Source organism: Ictalurus furcatus, chromosome 14 (assembly GCF_023375685.1).
Source record: "Ictalurus furcatus strain D&B chromosome 14, Billie_1.0, whole genome shotgun sequence".
Classification (NCBI taxonomy): Eukaryota; Metazoa; Chordata; class Actinopteri; order Siluriformes; family Ictaluridae; genus Ictalurus; species Ictalurus furcatus.
This window is the reverse complement of record NC_071268.1, coordinates 23,728,002-23,753,294: the sequence shown is the minus strand read 5'-3', so window position 1 is coordinate 23,753,294 and position 25,293 is coordinate 23,728,002. Positions and strand designations below refer to the sequence as shown.

The window sequence follows — 25,293 nt, the reverse complement described above, 5'->3', positions numbered from 1 at the left end:
AAGCTGCCTACTATGCAATGCTGTTATCTATGTGTATAAATACTCCTGTTCTAGACTAAATAAACTGGAAGTCTCTGTAAACAGCATGTGTGTCAGTCAGTGTGTGTGTTCATTTAGACTCTCCAGGCGCCCGAATACTCTGTGGTAAACCACACTTTCTAGCTCATAGCAGCACAGAACTAAGAGTTAAGAGAAATAAAAGGCTGTAAGGCTGACGGAGGACTGAAAGACATAATCAGAGATTCCTTGTCTCTAACAGGTATAACAGGGACTAAAATATATAGCCTAAAAATGTCATTAACACACATATTTTCTACAAGTTTTGTACATTTATACATTTTCACTAATGTTCACTGTCCAACATTTTTATAATTAAATATGAGTTGTTTGTTTTCTTCCTACACTGGCAAACATTATAAAAAAAACCCCACAGTGCATTCCACAGTGTGCCCCTCCCCTCCGCTGGATCTGTCTTCCACAATGTGAGGCCCATCATGGGTGAGATGTCACCAGGTGTTACAGTCAGCAGCAGCGTCCTCCAGGTTCTCATGTTTTATGTTCTTTTTCAGTACACCGGCCCCCTTCACCAATTGTAGACAGCTGCCGGCTCCTCGGTTAGTTGAGGTGTGCCTACACATACTATCCCTGTGTTGCTTTTCTTTTAGGGTGTGCTCCTCTATCCTTTTGTTTTCCCAGACTAACCCACAAGGCAGCTGGACAGTGGTTGGCTGATGCCAGGGCGTGTCTATGCTGTGGGTCTGCATATCATCTCTGGGGACCACTGGGGCTTCAAGATCCCCTTCCAAGTAAGCCTGGAGCCACAAACCCCCAGTTACCATGTGTGACCACAAGGAGGCCTGAAAGAGTCTTTTTTTTAGCTAGGGAAGTCATATACACAAGGGCTAGCCACTGTTATCACTCACTCGATTGCTCAGTTTGTTGATTGTATGCAACACCTACTTATTTTAAAGTAAATGGTACTGCGCTTATACAGCGCCTTTTAACCTTAGCGGTCACCCATTCACACACACACACTCACACTCACACACCAATGGAAGCAGAGCTACCATGCAAGGTGCTAGCCTGCCATCGGGTGCAACTTGGGGTTCAGTGTCTTGCCCAAGGACACTTCGGCATGTGGAGGCTGAGGATCGAACCGCCAACCTTATGATTAGTACAGAACCTGATCCACAACCGCCCAAAAAACACATGGTAGGTGAAGACATTTCAATCGTTGCTTTTATACAAATTAATAGTGTTGTAATGTTAGAGTCAGGTAACTCTGACCTCTTTGAGGTGCAGTATATCATGGTCTTTATTTATTCATCTTCAGTAACTGCTTTATCCTGGTCAAGGTGGTGGTGTATCCGGTGCCTGTTGTGCGAATACTGGAGGCAAGGTGGGAATACACCCTGGATGAGCTGAAAGGCAACACCTACACATCACACACTCATTCACACCTCAGTGCAATTTTGACTAGACTCCACAACACTAGGTTTAAAGTAAATACATGGAAACACGGGGAGTAAAATTCATGAAACATATAAAACTTCACCCAGAGACAGCTCAGGATCAAATCCAGGCCCCTGGAGTTGTGATGTGTGCCATGTAACCTGTTGCACCGTGCTGCCCTTACTGCCCTTTACACATTACATACAGTACTGTGCAAAAGTTTTAGGCACACTATTTTTTTTTAGTACAAGTTTTGATATAGATTTTTTATTTTATGACTTTTCGAGTCAGTACAAAAACATTTTAGATTCCTCAAACATTAGATTTCCAGCACAAAATTAAATGTTACAGAAAAATGTTTGTATGTCAGTAAAGAAAGCAGTATATTATATAAGAGACCACTTTTCAGACAAAAAAAAACACAATGAAGGCTGCTGGGTTTCGCTACAAAAATAAGAAGCGAGTGCGACAGTCAAAGTCTCCCGAAGAACCGTGTCTGGTTCTGCAACATGCTCAATAACACTTACAGCTCATTTCCTTATAAAACTGCACTAATTCTACCAGAGACTACTATTTTAATTTCATTTTTTGTCACATCGAATATTTACGTCGGGATTTTTTAAATGTAGAAACATTTCATTTCATTATTTTGAAGGCATCTATGCTCTACAGCATTTCTTTGCATGACTTTTTCAACAGTACTGTAGCTGTCGTAAATTAGCTTTAGGGATTAGAGTTTTTGTTTACTAAATAGCACATTGTCTGTGGGTTAGATTTGTACTTTTGCATTGTATCTTGTGGCAAGAATTGGTTGATGTTCATTTACCATAGTAACATTTTACCATGATATGGTTTTTGATAAGAATCTTAATTTGAATAACAAATAACTGAGTTATTTGTTCCCTTTTGTTAATTAATTCATTCATTTTTTCTTTAAATATGAATACGATTTGCTTTGAAATGTTCCTATTATAGCACTGCAGTTTAGTTGGTGTTTTGTTTGTGTTCTTGGTTTGACTTTATCCTGACCTAAGTTAAATATCAGGATATACATTATGTATGATGTTCAAATTTATTGTCTTGTGGCTTGACACATGAAAGTCAAGACCAGTGGTGAACGCATGGAGGGGTTTTGGTGTAATTTACAGTACATCAGTAGACATTTGTATGATTTGTTTTAATGTAAACTATCACACGTTCTCTCAATCCGTTAATAGACAGTAAAGCAATGTGTAGCCGTTAGGACAATACCAACCATGGCTCCTCAGGTACGATGAAACGGTAATATTATAGTTTGTGTTATGTACATGGCCGTAAGAAACTTTATGTGGCATCATATGAAAATAGTTGCCAGATTGGTGTAGGCTGTATGACTAAGAGCTTCTGGAGGCAACCACTTTGCCTTCTGTTCTAGCACCTGCGTAAGAACCTGTAGCTCTTCTTTCCACTTTGCACTGCGTTATGCCTAAACACATCATTTTATATCGAATGATCTAGAAACTACAATATTTTTTTTTTTAAATGTAGAAACATTTAGTTTCATTATTTTTGAAGGCATCTTTGCTCTACAGCATTTCTTTGCGTGTGCCTAAGACTTTTGCACAGTACTGTATATTAGCAATTAAACATATGGAACAACAGGTATGGAATTATGCATTTAACAAGTTTTAAACAAAACAATTTGACATTTTAAATTCTTTACACGACCTTCTTAATAACTCCCATGAGCCCACAACCTCATCACAAGACCTCAGATCAAGCTCCTGACAACCTCCTTGACTGGTACCATACATCTCACTCCGACTAGAGTAGGATAAATCACGCTTTACGGTATATAATCACAATTTTGATGTATGTAATATTTTAAGCTAGAAATACTAGGACACAAAATTTTGCACAGAAAAAAAAAGTCATCTTAGCAAGTGAAAATATCTTGAATATCGTTAAATGTATCTAGTATTTCTTATTATAAGATTACAATAAACCAAATATAAGATAATTAAACCTATTTCTAGACATTATTCCTCGTTTCAAGCTCGTCATTTTCTTGTATTTCTTGTATTGTATTGGCAGAAAAATAAATTTAGGAATAAATGCTTAAAACGACTAAAACTATCTGCCGATAGAAATCTATTTCAGGCTTGAAATGAGTACAAATGGCTTGAAATAGCTTTCATAATCTTATTTGTTGTATTTATTATTTATATCTTATCTCATGTCTTGTTTACTGTAATCTTATAATATCAAATACTACATCAATTTGACTCTATTCAAAGTATTTCCACTTGCTAAGATGTTATTTTTTGCATTTTGAATGCACTATTTGCATGGAACTGCACAAGAATCATACATACAAGATAAAGTTTACTTTTCAACACTGCCCCATGTACATATAGTACTTAATTAGTCAATCTTTCCACTCGGTTGTTAGTATAGACCCAACTAATCTGAGTTACCTTCATATATATATATATATATATATATATATATATATATATATATATATATATATATATATATATATTACGCTGGTGTAAATTTGACTTTTGAGGCCAAACAGCTATAAGGCACCTATCTCTTTAAAAATAAATAAATAAATAAATAAATAAATAAACCACAACATTTTCTTAATAGAACTCAATGTTTATTTCACTGATAAAACTACTAAGGGTCAGAAAATAAAAGTGCGCGCAAATTCTATATTCGTTTCACAACTGAAAACGGATCCGTTGTAGCATGTTTTTGCTGAAAATCCTACTGATTCACACCACTCTTTAATGCACACATCACTCTTTAATAACCTACAGTGTGTGTACTACGGAGAGTACTATAATAGGGTTCTTCTGTTTAAAGACAGGTGCTCATTGGCCGAAGGAAGTGATTGCACAAAAGTACTTGAACGCAGGCCAAAAGGTGCTCCACACAATGGCTCCTATCTGTGCTCCTGCAGTATCTGAAAAAGGTACACTAGAGTATATCCACATTTCCAGCTGAAACGTACATATTAAAGGTACAAAAAATGTTGTACCTTCTGAGCAACAAAGAAAGTTACAGTTAAGTACGTTCTAAGAGTGTTGGTGGCACTCAGAAGAATGTTATTTGTGGACACGGTGACGTGGAGTACCCTGCCCACCTTTGCCGGATTTTACAGACTGAATGTTGCTTCATGGCAGCCCATGTGCTTGTGAGTTGGAGTGATCCTTACCTTTTTCATTAGAAACAGCAAACACTATAAAATTACTTTCCTTACCCCATCACCCCCAAGAACTGTGCAAGCTACCCGCTGTGCCACCGTGCTACCCGATAGACTTCATAACAAACCTAGCGACACGTAGCATAACTTGGAAAACATAAACACTTTATGTTGTTGTAGTTGACTTGGCTGTGAGAAGCTATACAAACAAACTACATATTATTCAACTCCGAATGCCGTAATTGCCATGACACAAAAAGTTCATGCTCTCCTCCCATGACTGATCCTCTGATTTCCTACTGGCACTCCCCAGTAACAAACTCCACCTCACATCAGAGCTTGCTTGTATTCCTGTGTGGTTCTCTCCTCCGTAGCTTGGACACAGGTCTAAAAATGTCTTGGATGCGCCCTGACTTGCTCACCTGTCTGGCTCTGCTGTTCGTCCTCACCTGTGAGTATGGCGCACAGGTGACGGGGAATGTTTTTTAACCTACACTTTGTATGGAGTGTCTTTGTTTTCTTTTTTTTTTTTCACTTTCTGGATATTACACGTTTGGACTAAAACAACAGCAGCGGTGGTAGTATGATCGTTTAAGTCTGTCGTATGAGACTGAGTTGGAAACACTTACTTGTGACATTCTTTTCCAGTGTTTTACGAGGTTGACACTGCAATCGTGCCCGATGGCAAAGAGAGTAAGGAAGCAGCGAGTCTACAAGGTGACAAAAACAATATCAGCTCTGAAATCCCATCCAACACTAACGATTATAAGCTCCTCAGAACAAATGTGTTAATATGGGGTTTTGTACAGTATGTCCTGGGGGAAGCAGTTCATTGATTGCACACATGGATGATCTGTGTCAGACATGTTCCTTATTACTGTATGTATTAATCCTAAGGTGGGCTAAGAAGGATTTTCATGGAAGAAAGTGATGCCACCAACTTTTTCAAGCGCCGTGGCAGAAGGGCAGTGAAATCACAAGATGAACTCAACGGTGAGTTCGTTTACGTTTCTCCAGACAGTCTTTCTGCCGCAGTTGATTGTTGAATACGATGATGTAAGTCATCGTTGTACCTCAAAGGTGTTACATCAAAATAATCATTTTTGAGTGGTATAATAAGAAAAAAATACACTTCGAATGCAGTCTTTCAGGTCTGTTTTGACCAGCAGATCCTTAGCTGAATATAATTTGCCTAGGGATGCAAGGGCCTGACATGGAGGATTTTTAATGATACAAGAAAACAAATGTAACTGTGTCAGAAGATGGAGGTTTATAGTTTATAGTTTATAGGTGCTAGTGTGGTTGCAGTCAGCTGAGGAATGCAGGCCGGTCTAAATACAGTGAGGCAGGGTGTAGGAGCCACAGGATATCATGGAGAAGCCAGTTTTTTCTCATCAGCTTTCAAACACAGCTCCAAGAGAAGCTGCACACTATGAAAGGCTTTATTCACTTTTTTATGGTTTTAATTTCCTGTTCAGCCAAGATTTCCTGACTTCCTTTTTTTTTTTTTTTTGCAAATAAACAGTAAAGCTTGAAACTGAAACGTCGTAGAAAACTAGGCGGTTCTAGGCAGGCACAGCGATGCGTTTCAGAATCATGACTTGAGTAAAGAAACACCTTCAAGATCAATACGAGGTGTGAAATGTGGAATGAAACTCCTCCGTTATATCAGAGCTTGTGTAATGCAATCTAGAAAAACAGCTTTTTTGCTTCAACAAGCATTGAGCTGGAAGGTCATCTTCGAATGCTGATCTTTTCCCCCGAGAAGCATTCTGTACTTTATTTTAACTTTGACTATTCAGAAGTTATGTCATGCAACCCCGTAACCAAATAAAACTAGTTAGAAATGTGATGATCACTGGTCATGTTTGTATTTTTATATCGTGTAGCTACATCAAACGTTGCGTGTGTCATTTTACAGTATGTTAGAATTATGGTATGTGATGTCTGTGAATTGTTATTTCATCTGCTTGAGTAGTACAGTTTTGAAATTAGGTATAACTGTAATTATGTGCAACTCGAGTTTTAAGTTCAAAAATCATTGTGGTTTTGATTTGGTTTTCATCAGAAGCCTGGCATCACATTTCCACCACATTTCCACTGATTGCCTTTAACTTTGCCATTTGTAAGTCGGTTTGGATAAAAGCGTCTGCTAAATGAATACATGTAAATGTAAATGTAACTCAACAGCTTTTTAAATACATATGTATATTTGACCTTTAGTTGAGCAGCAACAGAGGCTGGCAGCTGATGAGAGGAAGAGAGAATATCACGAGGAGCAGAGGAATGAGTTTGAAAATTATGCAGAGGAGGAGCATGATGGTGAATATCTATATATCTATTTGTCTGTCTATCTGCCGATCCAAAGCCTCTCTATCTATCTATCTATCTGTCTACCTGTCTGTCTGTCTGTCTGTCTATCTATCTATCTATCTATCTATCTGTCTATCTGTCTGTCTATCTATCTATCTATCTATCTATCTATCTATCTGTCTATCTGTCTGTCTATCTATCTATCTATCTGTCTGTCTATATCTGTCTGTCTATATCTATCTACCTGTCTGTCTGTCTGTCTATCTATCTATCTATCTATCTATCTATCTATCTATCTGTCTGTCTGTCTATCTATCTATCTATCCATCTATCTATCTCTCTATATATCTGTCTGTCTGTCTATCTTTCTCTATATCTATCTATCTATCTATCTATCTATCTATCTATCTATCTATCTATCTATCTATCTGTCTGTCTGTCTGTCTGTTTGTCTGTCTGTCTATCTATCTGTCTGTCTGTCTGTCTATCTTTTTCTATATCTATCTATCTATCTGTCTGTCTGTCTATCTTTCTCTATATCTATCTATCTATCTATCTATCTATCTATCTATCTATGTATCTATCTATCTATCTGTCTGTCTGTCGGTTTGTCTGTCTGTCTATCTATCTTTTTCTATATCTATCTATCTATCTGTCTGTCTGTCTGTCTGTCTGTCTATCTATCTATCTATCTATCTATCTGTCTGTCTGTCTATCTATCTATCTATCCGTCTGTCTGTCTGTCTGTCTTTTTCTATATCTATCTATCTATCTGTCTGTCTGCCTGTCTGTCTATCTGTCTGTCTATCTCTATCTATCTATCTGTCTGTCTATCTATCTATCTCTCTATGCCTGTCTTTATCCATCTATCTACAGTATTTATCTGTCTGTTATTGATACTCTGTACAATCTATCTATCTATCTATCTATCTATCTATCTATCTATCTATCTATCTGCAGTATTTATCTGTCTGTTATAGAGATTCTCTACAATCTATCTCTATCTATCTCAGTCATCCTCATGTTCCTTACAGAGCAGGACGAGAGAACCCAGGAGAGTACAGAGCAGTGGAGAGAGTTCCACCATGATGGCCTTGACCCTTCTTATGAGTACAACCGCCACACAGTTTAAAGATGTCCAAAAGACTTTTAATCTTTTATCAGCGACACAAAAATTATTCTTACTGCCAAATGTGTAAAAACATCCTGACTAGCATGGGACTCGTATACAGTAGGTTCCGGTCCACTTCAGCAAGGCTTCTGCGAAAACCCAAGGTGTGAGGTTCACCTCCGTTTGTTGGACAAAAACTCGGTGGTTCCGTTTAAAGCAGCCGTTCCATATGGCGTGGACGCAAGTAGAAGAAAAGTAGAAGAACGGTTATAGTATCACCCAACTTATAAAAAAAGGGCTGATTTAGTATTTAAGCTGTGCTTAAACCAGATGTGTGAATGGACATTATTCCAGATGTCATCACATGCATAGATAAAAGTACTACATACAGTACATTGCCTTATTTTCTGATATATTAGAAATATTTTTGCAATGAACGGGGTTATGCATGCGGTGTGATCAACTAGCACGTTACATATATCATTAGATCATCGATCTCTTATTAATCTCTTATTAAACATGTGACATTCCACAACTATAATATTCAGCGTTAACCATTTTAGTAGCAGCTGTTTTCAGCTGCAATCCGCATTCCACGTCGAAACGTGTTTATGCGTATAATCTGTACTTGTACATGGGATCATATCTGATAAGATACGGTACGAATGTGACATTAAGGTGAAGTTATCTTTACTCTTTCAGATGTGATGAGCGACATCAGTTAAATAAAAAGCGATATCAAATTCCAAGGCCTGATTTCTGTCGTGAAAATATTGACCTTGCGGGGGAAGAAAAACAAGGCCTCAGCATGAGACTGAGAAAACCTGCACCTAGCTGCTATATTCGAAGCATTTCTATGAAGACTGTGACGAAAAACTGAGTAAATGAGTATGAGCTGTGTATTTTCATCTTTCACAGAAAGTTTGCATTCAATCAAATAATATACCGGTTGCCAGTGCACAGAGTTGTGCACATACAAAGCACCACTGATTTCTTTATTTCATTTTTAAAATGTATTTTTAATTAAATGCTTAAATACTTCACGCAGAGATTCCTCACTAAATCAAGACTGACATTTTTCTGAGTGACAAGAATTTATTTTTTTCCCCCCTCCTTCATGATTCATTACTCTTAAATAAATAACAATAAGAACACATAAATACAAAACGGTGTATAACACACATCACTGCCGTCAAGCTTTTAATGCATTTCTGAAAGCATTGATACATTTCAGTACGTTAAAGAAAAAACTTTCTGTGGATAATAAATGAATAATAACTAGTGTCACTTACACTTACCCTAACCCCACCCCTAACAATACACCCCTCTGATAACATTTGAAAGCAAGTCTCAGGTTTAAGAGAATGTTAAACGTTCGAACAAATCACACGAGATATTTGCAGCAGTACCCACACACACGCTGAGAAGAAAAACCCTGTATATTTCACTGCTGCTGAATTACAAGCTGTGATTTAAGCCCAGATGAACGAGAAAGAAAACCAAACCAAACCAAAGATAATCAAGCGTGTTTTTTTTATCCAGTTTCATGTACTACAATTAACACTGCAACGCTATTGAGCAAGTATCACTTTAGTCACATGACAGGCTGTACAGTACAATGCTTTGGGAAACTGGGGTTCGGCAATCTGCTTAACCATATAATAATAAGGATTATCAATAACACTTTACAATAACAGCACGTGAATATCCATCCATCCGTCTTCTATACCGCTTATTCCTTTTCAGGGTCACGGGGAAACCTGGAGCCTATCCCAGGGAGCATGGGGCACAAGGCGGGGTACACCCTGGACAGGGTGCCAATCCATCGCAGGGCACACTCACATACACATTCACACACCCATTCATACACTACGGACACTTTTGGACACGCCAATCCGCCTACCACGCATGTCTTTGGACTGGTGGAGGAAACCGGAGTACCCGGAGGAAACCCCCGCAGCACGGGGAGAACATGCGAACTCCACACACACAGGGCCAGTACATGAATAATAATGCATTAATACCTGAATTCATCCTTACTTCAATGTAAACTAATAAATGAGTTAAGGCGTGTACTAATCACAAACTAATGACGAGCGAACCTTAACTATGACGTGAGTCTTATGAATTCATGCGTGAATAACGACCACCTTAAGAACATGATACTGTAGTACAGGTTTGTTAGTTAATGTATTCATTAACACATAGGTGCAAACTCAATCAAACCTGCTCTGTATGAAAGAATATGAATTAAACGAGATATTGTTTGCCATATGCAGATGTGTACACAAACATCACTGGATGGTGCTGGATTACTTTCACAATGTCCACTGATCCTCCTTATCGAACGCAGAAAGATGCACTAATAATAAAACACTAATAATTTCATCTCAACCCATTTTCTCCATTCAGTTCTCTTTAAATCCCACTGTAGTACTAGTACGTGATCTGGATGGCGAGGGCCCGGGGCCACTGCTCCTTTATCCACAAGGGTGAAATTAATACAGTAACATTTATCCATATAGCAAACGCTATTATCTTAACATTTAAAACCAGTGTTCTATAAGATTATGTTCCGGTGTTTTAGTCTTAGATGTCGCTGCGTTTATTTTGACTGCTTTACTGCGTCGATGTCAATCGGGTCTCCCGGCTCATTATGAACTTCAACTCATTATGTCTCCCATTTCTATCTTGTTCTCTTGCTCATGGTTTGGGCCACTGCCCCTCAAAATCTCTGTGCACGGGTTGAAATGAAACGATTGGCGTTTATTATTAGTGCGTCTTTCTACGTTCGATAATAAACAGTGTTTATTGGTTAGCTTAGTGGTTAGCACGTTCGCCTCACGCCGCCAGGGTCGGGGTTCGATTCCCGTACCTCTGTGTGTGCATGTTCTCCCTGATTCTGCGGGGGTTTCCTCCGGGTACTCCAGTTTCCTCCCCCAGTCCAAAGACATGCATGATAGGCTGATTGGGCGTGTCTAAAGTGTCTGTAGTGTATGAATGTATATGTGATTGTGCCCTGTGATGGACTGGCACCCTGTCCAGGGTGTACCCCGCCTTGTGCCCGATGCTCCCTGGGATGCTCCAGGTTCCCCGTGACCCTGAAAAGGATAAAGCGGTTGAAGATGGGTGGATGGATGGAGAATCAAGCGTGCTTGATTTAGTTTACCCTTATGTGTTAATGAATACATTAACTAACAAAGATACACTAATATGTACTTAAGGTGGTCGTTATTTACGCATGAATTCATAAGGCTCACGTCGTAGTTAAGGTTCGCTTGTGATTAGTTTGTGATTAGTACACGCCTTAACTCAGCGTTAGTTCATATTTAAGTACGTATTAATTCAGGTTATAGTGCATGATTATTCATGTACTGTTATTGTAAAATGTTACCGGATTATCCACTCTCGAATCATTCGTGTCAAATTTCTTGACAGATTTTTACCTACAAATTAACGAATCACTACCATTCTGAGACACGATACAAAACAAAACAAAACAAAACAATAAGTATCTTGATTAATGGCATTTAATTATGTGCGTACTTACAAAACCAGAGCAGGATATTACCTGAAAATACAGGTAAAACCAGGAGAAATTCAGATTCTCTGCTATACACAGTTATCTAACTTTACATTCAGATTTAGTGGAAATGGTGCTTCATTTGCTCATTAAGTTACTGTATAATGGAAGAAATCAAGGACCAGCTGAAATGAACTATAGACCACATTAAAGCAACTCTATACAACTCCTCTACTTGGTGTTTATTCCATGGTATTAAAAGCAGCTTTAAACAGTCATAAACTCCATATCGAATCACTTCTTGAACGAATCCACCAAGCAAACACAGCCCTGAAATCGACAGGACGTCCCACTCGGGTCTTCAGCAGCGGTGCTGATCAATAACGGAGTCTTCCATCACTTCACGGACTTGGTTAAACTTCTCAAGTAGCACCTTCTGTTATTCTGTTACCATCATGCAGAATTGTGTGCTACTGACCGGTGACTAGCACAACAAGGATTGAACAAGGTGGTGAGAAGTGACCAAGGAATTGTGAAAGTACAGTGGCTCTCTGGGAAAGCAGCGTCACTTGGACCCGGTGATGATGGTGGTGACGGTGGAAGGCCGCGTGCATCGCTTCTCCGTCGCCCCTGTGTTCGAGACTCTACGGGGCGCATCTACACCAAAATAACACTTTTCTCATGATCACTGCTATAATGAACTTAGAAGAATATCAGTCAGACATTAACTTACAGTCCTTGTGGTTGATGGAGGAGACATCGATAGACTGGCTTTTGGCACGCATTTGTGCTTGGTTCTCAGTCCTGTGCAGGGTGGCGTCCATGCTGCTGCCTAAACTGCTGCCCAGCTGCAGGCGCTTCATATGTCGGATCACTGCTGTAGCGTTAAACGCTTGCTGTGAAAGAAGACGCTGAGTTCCTGATTCGTGTTGTACTCTACATAATGTACCGGTTTACAGGAAATGGCCTCGCTCTCTTATAATGAAAGAAAAGAGGAATTACTCACCCTCCATTTGGCTTTGGCAAAGTTTTTCTTCATCTGCCGGCTGACTGACTCATGAATGTTCTTACAAAGAGCCGTGTCTCCAGCTATCCTAAAGGGAAAAATATACCTCTGCCATGTCTGTAACATCTCTTTGATACATATATTTGAGCCAGTACCTGAGGATCTGTGTGTGTGTACATATATATATATATATATATATATATATATATATATATATATACACATACGTATGTATATATATGTGTATGTGTAGATATATATAGATATATATATATATATATATATACACACACACACACATACACATATATATATAATTTATATATTGTTTCGATCTATTAAAATGCACCACACATTTTTCAACCCTTAATGTGATTTCATTACTATAACAAGCATTTGCATAATCCCCTGACCTCCATCAGCTCTTAGATAATTATATTTATAATAATTTGAGCAAATCATGTAGCTGCACTCACGCGCACAAAATTTACAATAAACCTCCAGTAAAACATCCCAAGCACTACCGCTTACTTCACACTTTATACTTAAACGCTGACGATATACTTTTGCGATATCATACCACAACTAATCTCCTCACGTTCATTTTGACACAGCTTTATTTCCATTTAAAAAAAAAAATCTCTTATTATTATTAGTTATTGTGCAAAGGTGTACTAACCAGGGATGCCGAAGAGCCTCGTCACACGTGAACCTCTTCTCTGGATCCTTCTGCATCAGATTATTGATGAAATCTTTGGCTGTTTGACACCAGGATACTTTCACAATCTATACTTACACAAAAGCCCAAAACCTTTACATGTAAAATAATCAATGACATATAACATTTCAGAATTACTACTCACCTGAGTCTGAGATATCATCCCAGTAGGGCGAATCGAATTCATACTCAGCCTTAAGGATCTGCTCAAATAGCTTGGAATCATTCTCATCGTAAAAAGGAGGATAGCCGCATAACCTGGAACACAGAGGACGGCCAATTTATATCCACTGTTGTGAGGTTATTCTCTTTCGTAATGAAGGAGACTGCATATATACTGGATATAGCTACTCACAATATGTAAGAAATAACTCCAATAGACCAACAATCTACTGCTTTACTGTAGGGCTTCTGTGCCAGGACCTCTGGAGCTAGTGATACAGAAGAAGAATACTCAATACTCAAGCATACAAATGCCAGTGAACAACAAAACAAACATCTGAAATATCTGACCTCATACTGCCACCTAGTGGCAGATTGTTTTCAATCTTACAGGAGGAAATGGTGCTACTACATTGGAGCAGAAAGAGTGCAAGCTACAGCAAATGTTTGACAACCTCACCGACATATCCTGGAGTCCCACAGGCGGTGGACATGATGTCATTTGCTGCTCCTTCCATCTTTGACAGGCCAAAGTCACTAATCATTATTTTAGACTCATCATGAGGGTTGAAATATAACAAATTCTCTGGCTGACAGACAGAAGACAGAATGAAAGACAGATGAAATTCTCCTGTTGATAACAGCTTTATGTAAGTGCATCCCTTGAATTTCATTTCTTTTGCTAACCTTCAGATCTCTGTGGACTATGCCCAGTGAGTGGAGGTAGTTGACCGCATCCAGAACTTGTTTGATCAAAGCACTGGCGTCTTTTTCAGTATAGAAGCCCTTCTCGACAATTCGATCAAACAGTTCTCCTCCAGACACGCTGGAAAAGACAGAGGAAGCAGCTTTATTCCTGAATACAACGGAGCTTTCTGGAATAAAACAAGTCATCTATGGATCTGTTTGTAAAGTATGTACTACTTTAAACTATAATCCACATGACAACGGCTGACAATCCATCTTTAATGTATGGAGTGAAAAGCTCTACTCGTTTAAGCGACCTGCTTTTATACTCTTTAGTATAAAGTAATCAGTGTTCTGATTAGTTTTGCAATTTATTCTCAAAGAGTAAAGAGTGAAGCTGGTCTTAGGTTGCTGGTAAGAGGAACGCCTCTTCTAAGACTGAGGCATAAGTGGCCACTTTCGTTATGCTCACAGCTGCATGATGAGGTACAGATGGTTGGGGCTTTCATAGATGTCCTCAAGAGCAACAATGTTCTCATGCTTGATCCTGAAGAAAGAAAACAATAAACCTGATCAGCTTGTGCTACTGTACATGCATTGCTCAGCACTCTAAATGTTTTCACAAGTGGGAGGTAACTGAAGAAGAATATTTGGTAACAGTTTACTTAAGAATAGGGATCTTATAGCTAAATTCACGGCAACTGACTGATATAATGACTGCTTAAATACTTAAAATATACATCTCCCAGGTGCTATGTGAACATGGCATCAGAATAAGAGTTCACAATCATTTCTTCGCCATATACATTTATATGTATTAGGAATTTTTCTTGGTGTTTGGTCAGAACATGATACATTCAACACACACACACACACACACACACACACACACACACAAGAGTGACTGTTATGGATCAACCGATAAAGATTTTTATCCTTATCTTGCAAAAAACTTATTCGTTAATTTTGACTAACAGCACATTCAAGGCACTCAAAAAGCATATAATAGGTACTAGTATAATAGTACACAGTGCTTCACTAATGTAAATGCACATTTGATTACTATTATAGCTGTTGAGGGAATTAAAATTATTCATTTGACATTTGGAATATGCACTTCTTGGTATTTCATAATAGTTTTTAATGCAAAAGGATAGATGACAGACGTTTTATCAGTGCTTAATAAATGTGCTGTTTGTGAAGGCAAAATGAGGTTAAAATGACAGATGCGACAGTCTCAAACAGTTGAATTATAATGGCATAATGGATTGAGGTTCTTCTCTGTTCTGTCATCTCACAGGATTTAAAATATGTTGTAATCATAGTTGGTACTTCGATTCAATTCAATTCAATTCAATTTTATCTGTATAGCACTTTTAACAATAGACATTGTCTCAAAGCAGCTTTACAGAAATATATAAACACAGGATAGAGATTTTAAGTGTGTGAATTTATCCCTATTGAGCGAGCCGGTGGTGACGGTGGCGTGGAAAAACTCCCTAAGATGATCTGAGGAAGAAACCTTGAGAGGAACCAGACTCAGAAGGGAACCCGTCCTCATCTGGGTCACAACGGATAGTGTGAAAGTTAAAGAAAGTTCATTATGGTTGTATATGAAGTCTGTTTGTTGAACTAGTCCACTGTTCACTAAAAGAGACCTGAGTGCAAAACTGTACGTGGTAATTGCAGTCTCAAGGCCATCGCAGCAACCGTAGTCCCAGCAACCACAGCGAGAACGTCCATGTGGAATTGAGGTCCAAATCTATTTCCATGGCACTTCAAGTGGTACCATCCTAAGCAATGCAGCCTTATATAACTGGACCGTGGTATACTACAACAATCCTGTACTTATAAAGCTAGTGTGTAATGACATCTTTAAGTGAAGAGTACTATTTTTATGAATAGTCCTTCCGAGTGAAGTGAAGCAGCACTGCTCAGTGTTTTCCTGGCCTGTCGTGTGTCTCGGTATTGTTTGTTCAGACACAAATTAGCAAGAGATGTTTACTGTGGCGTTTGTTTGTAATGGCGAAGTGACTGTTGAAGTGGACAGAAACATCCAATTTACGATCCAAGTTAACGCCAGCAGTACGAATAAATCTACATGCATTATCTCGCACCACTGAAATGCCAAGAAACCTGCTGCGATGGTAACTATGGAGTTTTTCAGGGTTAAAAAGTGGAATGTGTAAAAATCTGAAATAGGCTGGAGTTGACAATGGTTACTTTACACAGACCAAGCACAGCATCATCATAAGAGACCCGTGATCTGATACGGTTTATGGCTCACAGATCTCTGGTAAGGAATTGCCATCCAACATAGAGTTAAAATATAGTCACATGCACCGTTATCTACTATACACATTCATTCCCTGATGATGTTACCAATATGGAATCTAAAACAGGAAAAAATGCTAGCATGTGTACAGACAGCTGGCACTGTACACACTAGAGGTCGACCAATTCGTCGTGATAGTTGCTGGAACTATCGGTTATACGCACAAATCCACACCGATAGTTTTTCCCAGGTGCATCCGTTGTGCGGGAGCGGCTGAGAAGGGTCCGCTGTCATTATTACACAGTACGAGAGCGGCCTCTAGAGGCAACATAAAAACTATCACTGGAAAATTTTGTTGTGTTATTTGAAGTGTTTTTTATTCATTTTGGAGGCCTCTTTTTTATTTGTTATTTGGAGTGTTACTTTTTGGTTCAGTTTGGATGTATATCTTTTATTTACTTTAATATTTATTAATAGTTAATATATATTAATATATATATATATATATATATATATATATATATATATATATATATATATATATATATATATATTTAATTTTAAAAAGTACAGTACATTTTCATGGTACAGTCAGTACTGTTTATTTATATTGTATGTTGCATGTATATTGTAATAAAGCTCATCAGTATTTTACTTTCAGCATCATGCTTTCATTCAGTATCAATTTTAAAAACTATCGATAAAATGATCGATTCAAACATAATGATCTCCATGGTAACGCCTGAGGTGTCATTGTAGCTGAAAATAAATCTCCGAAGTTGGCTAAAATGCCCCAAATCCGTGGCCTCTTTATCAGGCACAGTAGATCACAGAAGCGCACAGCTGCCATCGTTACTACTGAAGAGCTCTTTTATAACATGGCATGTGTCAGTTGTTGTCCTCAGGTGCTATCAGGCACTTCACAAGTGCAGAGGATTCCAATTTTGGTAATGACTCACGCTCTCCATGAAAGAACGTCGTCGCGTGATCAGTTGCAACAGCACTTAGCAAGTCAAATCATTTATATTATCATTAATAATTATTATTTTGGTCAGTTGAAATGGGGCACTGTGTTTAAAAAGGCATATTATTTCTGTGGGATTCATGCATGTAGATATACATTTAATACCTTTAATACTCAAAAGTTAACCACACAGCCATTGTTTCGCTATGAATCCTTTCATATAAAAGGTAAAGGAGTCAAACAACCAGAAAATCTGCACTCTGAAGTCGAATCCTTCCAGCAAATGATCACTCCTAGCTTTCCCAAGTATAAAATAAATAAATAAAACTCTTAGGTTTGTCTGCGGATGCGTTGTAGCCCTACAGCACTGCACGCACACTGTTTTGAGCAGCTGATCCCCGGCTGTCTGCATAGGCCCTCGTCTTGATCATAACCAGCCCTGCTCCTCTTTTACCATGACAACCATCAGGTTGGACTCGGGCGCAAACGTGTGTAGAATAGCGAGGTCTGCAGAGCAGGCAGCATGAGTCACTGCTGAGGGAGGGAAATGGGCTGTGTGCAGGAGAGCACCACGCAGGTTCCCAAACAATAATAATAATAATAATAATAATAATAATAATAATAATAATAATAATAATAATAAACAATTACCTGCTGCAGTGTTGTAACCCTAGTGCACTACATGCACACAGTGAACAATAAGCTACCAGCTAATGACAATTTGTATAAAGAATGCGGTCCTTCATGTGGCCATTGCAGACTGTTAATAGAAGGTGGAGGTGGTTTTGGGGGACGGCCTGACTCATCTCTAGCTCTTAGAGGAGAATGGAAGCAAGAGCTAGCGAAACCAATTATCACTTCCATTCTCCTTGGGGGTTATTTTTGTGCAAGGATTTTAATTGTTTATTGGAAAATCATGTTAGTGTTTGATCGTGTTGTGCTCTCTTTACGTACGTGTTGAGCAATACTTACTTCCTGAGCACAGCGATTTCGTTCTCTATGCTGCTCTCTTTCCCTCTTAAAGCTTTCTTCGGGATGCATTTGACCGCATACATCTTCCCTGTGGCCCTCTCCTGAGCAAGAACCACTTCTGAGAACGCGCCACTGAGAAAGGATCAGATGGAAAGAAAGAAAAAAAACCTTCAGTGTTGTATCTACTGTGTGTGTGTGTGTGTGTGTGTGTTCAGTTGCTCACATGTTCTTAAGTGATCTGCAGTGTACAGTCTCCAGCTAAGCCTTCCATGGGGACTGAAAATCCTCAGTAATCCCTCAGACCACGCACAGTGAAACATGCACACCTGACTATCAGCACAAGGTCACAGGAGTGCAGGTCAGACCTCACAAAAGGCCACTGCTCTGTTCACTCGTGTGTGTTGTATGTCATGACACCAGCAAGCTTGTAATTCTTCACAGTTCAAAGGCAATTTCTGAGTGCCTAATAAAATATCCATCTACATTGCGTAAAATATATTCCAAGGGTCACCTGAGACATTGACAGGTATGGGTATACAGTATGGGTAATCAATGTGGAACTCGTGATAAGAAGAAATCCCAAAAGATGGGAGAAAAATCAGATAAAAACAAAGTATAAATTACGCAATTTGTAGATTAAATAAGTAATAAATCACAATGGGGTGAGTGCTTATATAATAAACGGACATTACTGGAAAATAACTGTGCGCTAATTGCATATAATAAAACAAATGTTTTATTCCTCTAACACCACAGCAATCTACAAACAATTACAATGTTTATACATTTATAGTTACATTTAATGGTGTGGAATTTCTACAAAACAAGTTTGTTTCTCTTTTTTTCTCTTTCTTTTAAACTTAATAAGACACAAATGTGTAGGCTTAGTGGTTAGGACGTTTGCCTCGGACCTCCAGGGAGTTCGCATATTCTCCCGGTGCTTCAGGGGTTTCCTCCGGGTACTCCGGTTTCCTCATCCAGTCCAAAGACATGCGTTATAGTCTGATTGGCGTTTCCAATTTCTCTGTAGTTTGTGAATGGGTGTGTGTACAACTGCCCTGCGATGGGTTCCTCCAGGCTCCCTCGCAACCTTTGGTATTATAAGTGGATGGATGGATGGATGGATGGATGGAAGACACAAATGTTCGACAATATGAAATGTAATGATGAACAAATAAAAACTAATCACATGGGTTGATACGTAAATAATCAAGTAGTAGCCGTCATTGATTATTATCCTATAACAGCAACTTAAAGAACATTACACATGGCCTTCTCTGACGGATTTTAAGAGCTCAGCAGGTCAACAGAAGCTGACCTTCACCAGCACAGGAGATGAAGTCAGACAGATTAAAGGGAAATTTAGCAGCTTTGCTCAGCAGCCACAATACTCTAACCTGGATTTCAGAACACAAGGAATATCGTATTTAACAAAATTATACTGTCAGTGGGGTTCATTGCAGCTTCAGATGAGGATTCATAGATGTACGCCTGCATACGTACATCATTAGCGAATTCAGCAGTCAAATCTTTAGAGTAATGTCTTCTTTAACAACCAAAAAACTGGCAGGCCTTTCGGTCTGTGTATTTGTTTTAAACAGTAGTTTAATACTTTAATGACATGCTTTGAGTTTGCACACTGTAAAATACAGCCCTGTGCAGAGTACAAATAAGAGCTGTCATTTGTAAGATATGATCACTTCATAGGACGTGTTCCTACAATAGACTGAGAGCATATCATTTTATTTATTTATTATTAATCAGCCAGCTTATACCGCTTATCGTAACTTTAAAGGGTCGCGAGGGAGCCTGGAGCCTATCCCAGGGAACTCAGGACACAAGGTGGGGGACACCCTGGATCTCACACTCAGGATCTCACACACAACAGACAATTTGGAAATGCCAGTCAGCCTACAACACGTCCTTGGACTGGAGGAGGAAATCGGAGTACCCAGAGGAAACCCCCACAGCACAGGAAGGACATGCAAATGTCGTGCACACAGGGCGGAGGTGGGATTCGAACCCCCACTAAGCCACCGTGCCCCCGCAGCTACAATATAAGATAGATATATGACAATAAGTAAGTAAATAAATAGTGTAAATGAAAAACTCCGAAAATTAAATCAGCTTTTATCCTTCTATCTTCATAACGTTATATTTATTTACCCCTTCTTATGATACATTTGCCTATCACTATAAGATCATATCTTTCTATCCAACCATTATCCAAACATTAAAACTACACAAACTCTAAGAAAGGTTTGCTGTTAATATAACTGCTGTTGGAATTTCAATGAGCTGTATAACTGGCACTAAAAGCTCTATTGTTTCATAAAAGTTGAATCAATTCCCCGATTTGTTTGAAACACAGAGGGAAAACGTTGTTATTTTAGGATACGGAGCACAATAAAACTACAGGAAGCTTCCATCTGTTGCCTCTATGAGCAATGTGTATCCCAGTATATTATACTGAAAACAGTCGGTATCTTACTGCAGTGAAGTACATTCAAGTAGTTTAAATAGGATCTGAAAATGAGAACCAGGAGAGAAGTTTAAAATGCACTATAGTGTACAATATACTATTGAAGTGATACTGTGAAGTAATTTTTTTATTTATTTATCCCCATATACCTGTACTCCCGGTTTTCCCAATTCCCACCCACAAGCTAGCAATTACGTTTAGGCTTGCTAGCTTGTGCTAAGAGATTTACACATGAACATGCTGTCTTTGTAGTGCTACTAGAGATTATACTGGCTGAAATATGAATAAATGCAAGATGTCCATATGAATTCAATCTCAATCTGTCCATGCTGTGTGTCACTGTCTGTCTTGTCTGTATTGGGTTCTATAGGGTTGGGTTTGTGTGTGAAATAAGACATGCAACATAGTTTAATTACTCTTACAACAAGAGTAACAACAGTCTGAACACAAACCTGCATATAGAAACACACTAATTGTACTAGACATGCTGTAAACGCAGGTGCCTTCTGCTACCAGCATAAACATACGATTAGGATTAAAAATAACAATCTAAACATGTTGCAGGATTAAAAGCTACCCCGATTAGGCAGCACATTTCAACATGCCAGAGGACATGGATGAGGAGGAGGTGTGTAAGTGTGTACTGGATTGAGAATAGATTTCTGTTGAGTCACCACTGCAGGGAACAAATGAGCTATTTTTGACAGGCAGACAAAGTTAGCCACATGCTACACGGGCTTTGTGCTTTAATCTGGACAAGACTGGATACAGGACATTAGATATGAGCGAGCAAGCAATAAATCTTTTGGAGTATCAGTAGTTGGATATTTTGCATTGTTGCACAGTGATGCCACTGGCTTCTGCCACAGTTTGCTGAATAATCAGACTGAAGTATCTTGTATAGGACGCATTAACTGCACAGAGTCTTATATAAGAGACGGGACTGGAAATCCTCAGGACATAATCCCGAGTTCAATCCAGAGTTCTGTTGGCTCTTTATGTAACTTATGTAATTGACTTTAGAAACATATGGCTACTTCTGTATTTATGAGGCTGTGAAATGAATGTTTCGAGGAGAAAGAGAGGGAGAGAACTCGTATAATTATAGACCTCACAGCTCTAAAGCTTCTCATGCATCAGCATGATTCTAATCCACATTGGAGGCGGCGGCACAGTGGAGCAGAGAGGGGGTGGTGCGGTCGGACGGTGGTGGGTGACTGGTGAACGGTGATTCATAACTTGAAGACTCAATTAGCAATCAATGAGGTGGTGATTTCCTGAAAATGTTTTCAAGCTACAGAGTATAAGCAAAGCAACACGTGAAAATACTCTCCAGGAGATACATAACTCACTTCTCACAAGATATAGAATGTTTCTACACTGGGAAAGCACTCAGTTCTTGGCAAAATTTTTGCACACATTTCTTTTTCAAAAGAATTATGTCATACACTCTTATTTTGGTCTTATTGGAATAAAGCCAGATGTATCTGAAGGCCAAGGCTGGAAGCCGTGTACATGTACATTAGAGGGATATTGCTGGATACTGGATAAATAAACGCATCCAAACAACTGAAAAGAACAGAAGTGAGATGTCAATTAGGTCGCTAAGCATAAATGCCTTTTCTAGATGACAGAAAACAGTGCATTAGGAGACACATTAGGAGAAGGAAATGCTAATCGGTTGAAGAAATGACCCTTCATAACACGCTTAATGATAACAGAGATTAATCTCGTTATTACTGATGGTTTTGTGCGTGTTAGGCACAGCCAGAAAAAAAATATTGTTCAGAATTTCATCCTCATAAACGAAGCTACCTATTGAAATCTATCTACAAATGCGTACATATAATATATGGCTATATCTTTGTGGACACCTGACAATTACACCTCAACCTGTCCTTGAATATCCCATTCCAAAACTATGGGCTTGGTTCCACCTTTGCCGCTATAACAGCCTCCACTCTTTAGGAAAGGCTTTCCACAAGGTTTTGTAATGTGGCTGTGGGGATTTGTGTTCATTCAGCTACAAGGCAAGGCGCTGATGTGAGGCAAAGGAGGCATGGGATGCAGTCTGTATTCCAGTTCATCCCAAAAGATGTTCAATGGGGTTGAGGTCAGGGCTCTGTGCAGGCCACTCACTCTTCCACTCCAACCTTGGCAAACCACGTCTTCATGGAGCTCGGTTTGTGCACAGGCGCATTGTCATGCTGGAACACGTGAACAGTGAAGAAAAAAAAATACCAAGACATCCTATACAAGACATCCTATACAACTGAATGCGCCCATTTGAGGAAGGTCAGCGTATGGATGTGACGGTCAGGTGTCCACAAACTTATGGTTACAGGATACGGGATAGTGTACATTAGCCGTACGTATCTGATATTTACCATGATTTATTTACCATGCAATTCACAAATCTTTGGAAAAAAAGAAAAAAAAAGGGGGGGGGGGGAGATTGGGGTAGAAAGCATGAATGGACTAAGTGAATCTAATGTCAATCAAAATGTCAACAGTGATCCCAGGTGATCTCAATCACAGTCAGTTTGGATGCTGTGGAATTGATTTATTTTTTTCCCCCGTCTGCAATATATCCTCCAACACTATGGATACACAGAGCTCTGAATGCATGAATGAACATCAAGTACTTGTGTACAGTGGAGCAAATGCCATCATGCAGGAAACAATCAGAATACAGAATAAACAATAATAATTGTTCATGCCAATAAATACATTTTAAAAATTATATATATTATATATATATATATTGTTTACAAATCTGAGTTCTGCCTTGAATCAGACTGAGGGGCAGACTGAAGTGCTGACATTCCTCAAGTGTGCAATTAGTCACTGCACAACTGGTGTGATATTTAGCTTAAAACCAGGTCTTATTGCTCAACTAAGAATGAATGGATCCAAGCGCGTGCGGTGTGCAATGTGTACAATGTGTAAATGATGGTGATGCAGCAGTATTGAGCTACTCACGTCCCGAGAATCTCCTTCAACTCGAAAATCCTCTTGATGTCATCGACTTGCTTTTTCCACGAGCCCTTTCCCGAGCCTTCGTTTCCCTTGGCCATGGGTTCAACCGTGCGTAAAGAAATAACCTTGTTACCAAGTAGGAATACAACCACGGTGGTCTTACCCAGAGGAAAACGAAACGATGAATGCAAGTCAGACAGTGTGTGCGTGTGCATGTGCGTGTGCATGTGCGTGTAGGTGTGCGGGTGTGTACGTGTATGTGCGTGTAGGTGCGCGTTCGCGCGCGCGCGCGTCTCTATCTCACAGCTGATTTACGCAGAGCCGCAAACCTGCACTAATCCAACCGACTGGCTCTGCTGCAGCTAATGCATGTTTTCACTCAGAGCAAACTATCTTTCTCTCTCTCTCTCTTTTGATCATCCACAATGCATTCGAGTGCACAAGAGGTGAAAAACACTCTCACACTTTTATTCCACACACTCTATTATGAAGGATCTGCATCCCAGGTGAAGGAGAAGCAAAAGCAAAGATCAAGACTGCAACAGGGGAGGAAGCTGTTAACTGCAATATACTACTGTACAGCACAATGTCAGTCTCCAGTACACGACCTGGCACACGTATTAGGGTTAGACACAAATAGAAGCTTAAGCATGAAGAACCAGTTGAGGAAATTACTCTTCGTCACTCTGACATTTAGTTTAGTGACAACAGATTCAACATGCAGTAGATACATAAAAATAAAAGAACAGGTAGAAATAATAATAATAATAATAATAATAATAATAATAATAATAAAGACTTGAACTTGATCAGAATTTAATCCTGATAACCAAAGCAGATAAAAGCTATGTACATATGCATGCATTCACTATTATATTTTGTGAAAAGTCTGTGGACACCTGAACAAAACAACCTGTTCTTATGTTTATCTTTGAACGGAACAGCTGCCACTCTTCTGGGAAGGCTTTCCACTAGATTTTGGAGAGTAGCTGTGGGGATTTGCTGTGATCATTCAGCTACAAGAGCGTTAATGAGGTCAGGTTGATGCCAGGTGAGGAGGTCTGGGGTGCGGTCGGTGTTCCAGATCATCCCAAAGGTGTTCAGTAGGGTTGAAGTCAGGACACTCGAGTTTTTCCGCTCCAAACTATGTCGTCATGGAGCTTGGCTAGGCTAGATGAAGATTTCAACATGAGAATACTGTAAACTGATCTATACAGTGCAGCATCATATACTGAGAATGAAGGCAAAAAAAAAAACAAAAAAAACAAAGGCTGCTTTTACATTACCAACCTATTGATTGTTTTAATGGACTTGTTCTAAATCCAAAAGATCTCTCACATCTGGACACCCACATCCGATTTTCATTCATCGGTTAATTCAAAAGTTTACATTTATATTCAGTGGTGGCTCAGCCATTGGGATATTTATATCAATAAAACAAATACTCTACATGGCC

At 39.1% G+C, this 25,293-nt stretch overlaps 2 protein-coding genes across 2 annotated transcripts; one reads left to right on the top strand and one right to left on the bottom strand.

Moving 5' to 3' along the window:
* The first annotated feature begins 4,029 nt into the window (after positions 1-4,029).
* ucmab (upper zone of growth plate and cartilage matrix associated b) lies at positions 4,030-8,868 on the top strand. The gene is made up of 5 exons (XM_053641126.1): positions 4,030-5,096; positions 5,294-5,362; positions 5,543-5,638; positions 6,869-6,967; positions 7,993-8,868. The coding sequence occupies exons 1-5, from the start codon at positions 4,922-4,924 to the stop codon at positions 8,088-8,090; spliced, it is 537 nt and encodes a 178-aa protein (XP_053497101.1). The 5' UTR covers positions 4,030-4,921; the 3' UTR covers positions 8,091-8,868.
* Positions 8,869-11,561: 2,693 nt separating this feature from the next.
* On the bottom strand, positions 11,562-24,300 carry camk1db (calcium/calmodulin-dependent protein kinase 1Db). Its single transcript, XM_053641127.1, has 11 exons — positions 23,841-24,300; positions 18,377-18,508; positions 14,638-14,712; positions 14,166-14,304; positions 13,939-14,068; positions 13,672-13,747; positions 13,462-13,574; positions 13,278-13,356; positions 12,599-12,686; positions 12,326-12,488; positions 11,562-12,249 (listed from the first exon to the last, which is right to left on the bottom strand). The coding sequence occupies exons 1-11, from the start codon at positions 24,062-24,064 to the stop codon at positions 12,158-12,160; spliced, it is 1,311 nt and encodes a 436-aa protein (XP_053497102.1). The 5' UTR covers positions 24,065-24,300; the 3' UTR covers positions 11,562-12,157.
* Between the last annotated feature and the right edge of the window lie 993 nt (positions 24,301-25,293).